Source organism: Pomacea canaliculata, linkage group LG2, assembly GCF_003073045.1.
Source record: "Pomacea canaliculata isolate SZHN2017 linkage group LG2, ASM307304v1, whole genome shotgun sequence".
NCBI classification, from domain to species: Eukaryota; Metazoa; Mollusca; class Gastropoda; order Architaenioglossa; family Ampullariidae; genus Pomacea; species Pomacea canaliculata.
In genome coordinates this window covers 18,562,865-18,566,434 of record NC_037591.1, presented here as the reverse complement: position 1 = coordinate 18,566,434, position 3,570 = coordinate 18,562,865, and the positions used below count along the sequence as shown (strand labels likewise).

Here is a 3,570-nt window from a genome sequence, read left to right as displayed (position 1 = left end):
CTGAAACAGCACATAAAAGCATGAATAAAAAAAATGCTATTTTCACGATGCTGAAAGTGTAGTAATTTTTTACTTCATTACTATAAAGCAGTTTTTGCAAGGCTATATCTTGGGCATACTTGTATAAAAGTGGGGTCAGGAACGGGGACATATTTTACTCTCTAGTACCTGCTGTTGATTGGTACAGATATAAAGATACAAAGTGATTTCGATGTTGGAAATTAATAAGTAGCCGAAAGGAAGCAGTTACCTTCACTGTTGATTATTTTAGCGCTTCTAAATTATGTTTCAGCAATTGTTTTCACCCCAAAAACAAAATTTCAACCCCCTCAAGGCATTCTGGTCACCCAACAATCCCAAAAGTATCAAGTCAGAATGACTTGAGAAAATAACAGTGAAATCAAACCATATTTACAGATTAAAAAGATTGGTTTTATGAATTCACTTATGGTTGAGATATAATTCTTGAAGTGAATTTTCTGTTGGATTTGAAAAAGTGGAGGTTAATAAAAGGCTTTGTAGTCTGGTAGAGTAATCCATTCAACTTTAGAGTTGAAAGCTGCTGGTATGAGACCTCCAAAAGCCTGTGGCTGGAAACCTCCACCCCCCATCTACCCGCCAAATTTTATAGGCCAGAAGTGGTTTCGTAGACTGCTGTCTCTGACCCAGGCCCATGAAATGTTAACGTGGGCATATATTATTCTGACCCAGCAGCAACGAATGTCTGATTTTTCATTGAAAATAGCAAAAGGCTGGGTTTTGCCTTTTACATTTTCTGCATTTGATGATAACCTATTACAGTTCACTGCTTCCATGGCCATTAAGATTATTATTAGAATAATCATGTAGATAGTGCACTTCTGTGCTTGGCTCTGAGCAATATGTATTTGAAAAAGAATATTCAAACCACAAAAATAAAGGGAGGGAGAGGATGGAAGGAGAGATGGCATCTACTGTAGCTATTCATGAGTGAGGTAGGTCTTAAGGCCAGGCAACTATAATCTCTTAAATCAGTCTGAAATATTATTTCTATGGCTGACATCTACTGTTGTCTGAGCAAGTGATATTCGAGCTATGCCAAACTACTTGCTGAGAACTAGTTTTTACACTTTTTTCAATGTGTAGGATCCGCATGCCTCTCCAATCAAATCTTCTTTGCATGCCTCTTTCAGGTGTATTTATTTCATATATTTTGCACAGTTTTATGCATAAATGTTAGTGCTCTATCACTGCTATTGGTTCACAACCCAAAAAAATATCAAAGAAAAATGAAAATGCAAAAGGAAGAGAGAAAAAAGGAATATGTGAGTGGTAAACTGGATGAAGATAAACTACATCAAGCTACAAACACCTACCAAGCGGCAGAGATTCTCCAAGAATGGCAGAAGCTTCATTAATTCGGTATCACTGCGATCTACAAACCAGCTCTCAATAGGGATGCCGTTGTCCAGCTGTATCAAACACTGCTGCATTATATATATTGTCATTTCCCACAAAACATCACTGCATTATGTATCATTCTCTATTAAACTACATAGCACATTGCAATTTTCAGGTAAAACATAATCAGGGCTTCTGCTTACGCAAAAAATTGCGTACAGTACGCATTAAAAGTTCGGAGGACCCCTTCAATTTTCGTCAATGGGGTCCCATTCAAATATGGGCGAAGAACAGGGACCCCTTAAAAATCTGAAGAAGGGGTCCCTGGGACCCCAAAGAATTTAGCCTTAGCAGAAGCCCTGATAACTCTATTAGATACTTTAAATTCCAAAACCCATACTACTAATGCCTGATCTGTTTCTGGCTGTTATTATGATAAGTCATACGAGAGAATATGTTAGGCCCCATGTTAGCTACAAGGGGATGCCACTTACTTTTTGTACTTTTTGGCCACTACACATTTTTGGGGGAAAGAAATCATGCTTTCCAGACATGCTAACCCTTTACAGAAGGAATTTGTATCATTTTCCTGTGCCAAAATCTGGATTGTGCATGAAAATGTTTAACAGACTCTTGTGGAAAAAATGAAGTCTATTGATAACATTGTTTTTTCTTTGTTAAAATAGGAAAAACTAGTGTGGGCGAACATTCCTGCAATGCCCTTCTTAGTGACTGCATGCTTTATTTTTCACATTTTTTTTAATGGAAAGACAAAATGCTATTCAACCAACTTTTGAATCTTGCAGGTCTATATCATGAGATCAGAAGGGGAGAGGGTACTCACCCAGATTTGGGGGAAAAGTATTTTACACAGAGCTTTATCACCTTAAAAGAAAACAATTTGCAGTTCACTAGGCCCTGAAGGTCTATTTCTTTTCATGAGATGTAATTATTGGTGACATACTGATTAAGATTATTTTTTTAAAAAAAGGAGCAAAGAACAAGCACCTGATAACCAAAGGCCTGCGGTGAATTGTCGATGATTACTGTACGGGAGAGGTCTCGGCCAAGAATGGTCAAATCCTTAATGTAGTAGCCATTGATACACACACAATGCTCTCGGAACAGCCTGTGCCTGCCCATAAAAAACACATCTGACTTCTTGTATCATGGCTCAAAAGAGATATTTTTATATTTATTTCCCCAAATACTTCAACTTTAAACTTACAGCTTAATGCAGTCACTTTGACTGATGAATAATACTCTGATCAAAAAAGTCACATCAGCAGCAAACACTCCGAGTGAAAACAATATAGAAGTGAAATTTTGTGTAAAAGGTGGCACCTACCCCATACCTGGCTGTGAGGTTTTTATAAATATGGCAGGTATGAAGCCAGCAAACTACATTCCTATTTATAAGATGACCACTGGAGCCAACAGGCCACAATTGCCCTTTAACCATTGAAAGTTGACTCTGAAAATGAGCTTAGCACGTGCTAAGATGATACGACTTTATCACAGAAGGTGATTATCACCACCATCCTGTAAGCAGTGCATAGACATCACTCCAGCCACAGACCTGAATGGCTGACGGTATGCCAAGACTAACATTCAGCCTTGTGCAAACTTTTCTGTGGCTAGTCTCGGTGAGCAATTGACAGTCAGACTTCTGCTTCAAACAAATCTTGGCTCTCAATAGATTTAAACTTATGTCTGAACTGCCTATAGCATGAATGAAAGTCTTGCTCTTTAGATATACCTGCCTGCGGAAGCAAAAAAAACTTACACCGAAACATCTGACACTTGCACAGTTGCATCCTTCCATTCAACACTATAAACCACCTCCTGAATGTTTATTTATTGTTGTTACTCTCACAGACTCTGCTGACATTGTCATCATTCGCTAAACCAGAAGCTGTTCTGTCAATAGCTTTGTTCGAAGAGTTAATTGAAAAAAATCGCTGGCGAGCCATGCTGGGGATATAGATTCATGACTCCAACCATGTACCTCTTGGTCCCAGAAGTGGTCCCTGTAGGTATGGTATAATGAGCCTGTGGTACTGGTCTTGGAAGAAGGGATTGCCATATTTCAGCAAAGTGAAACTTCAGTCTTTATTCCACGCAGCTTTTTCACTGTTACAACCGTTTTCTTCCATGGTAAATGTACTTTAGTTTAACCTCTTATTTAGG

At 38.4% G+C, this 3,570-nt stretch overlaps 1 protein-coding gene across 1 annotated transcript in view; it reads right to left on the bottom strand.

Annotated features, from left to right (window-relative positions):
• LOC112556120 (CTD small phosphatase-like protein 2) overlaps positions 1 to 3,570 on the bottom strand; it is a 28,817-nt gene that overhangs the window by 1,894 nt on the left and 23,353 nt on the right. The window contains exons 10-11 of the mRNA XM_025224809.1: positions 2,389 to 2,515; positions 1,356 to 1,451 (exon numbers count right to left, since the gene is read on the bottom strand). Of these exons, the coding sequence (XP_025080594.1) occupies positions 1,356 to 1,451; positions 2,389 to 2,515 (223 nt within the window). The remainder of the gene's footprint in view (positions 1 to 1,355; positions 1,452 to 2,388; positions 2,516 to 3,570) is intronic.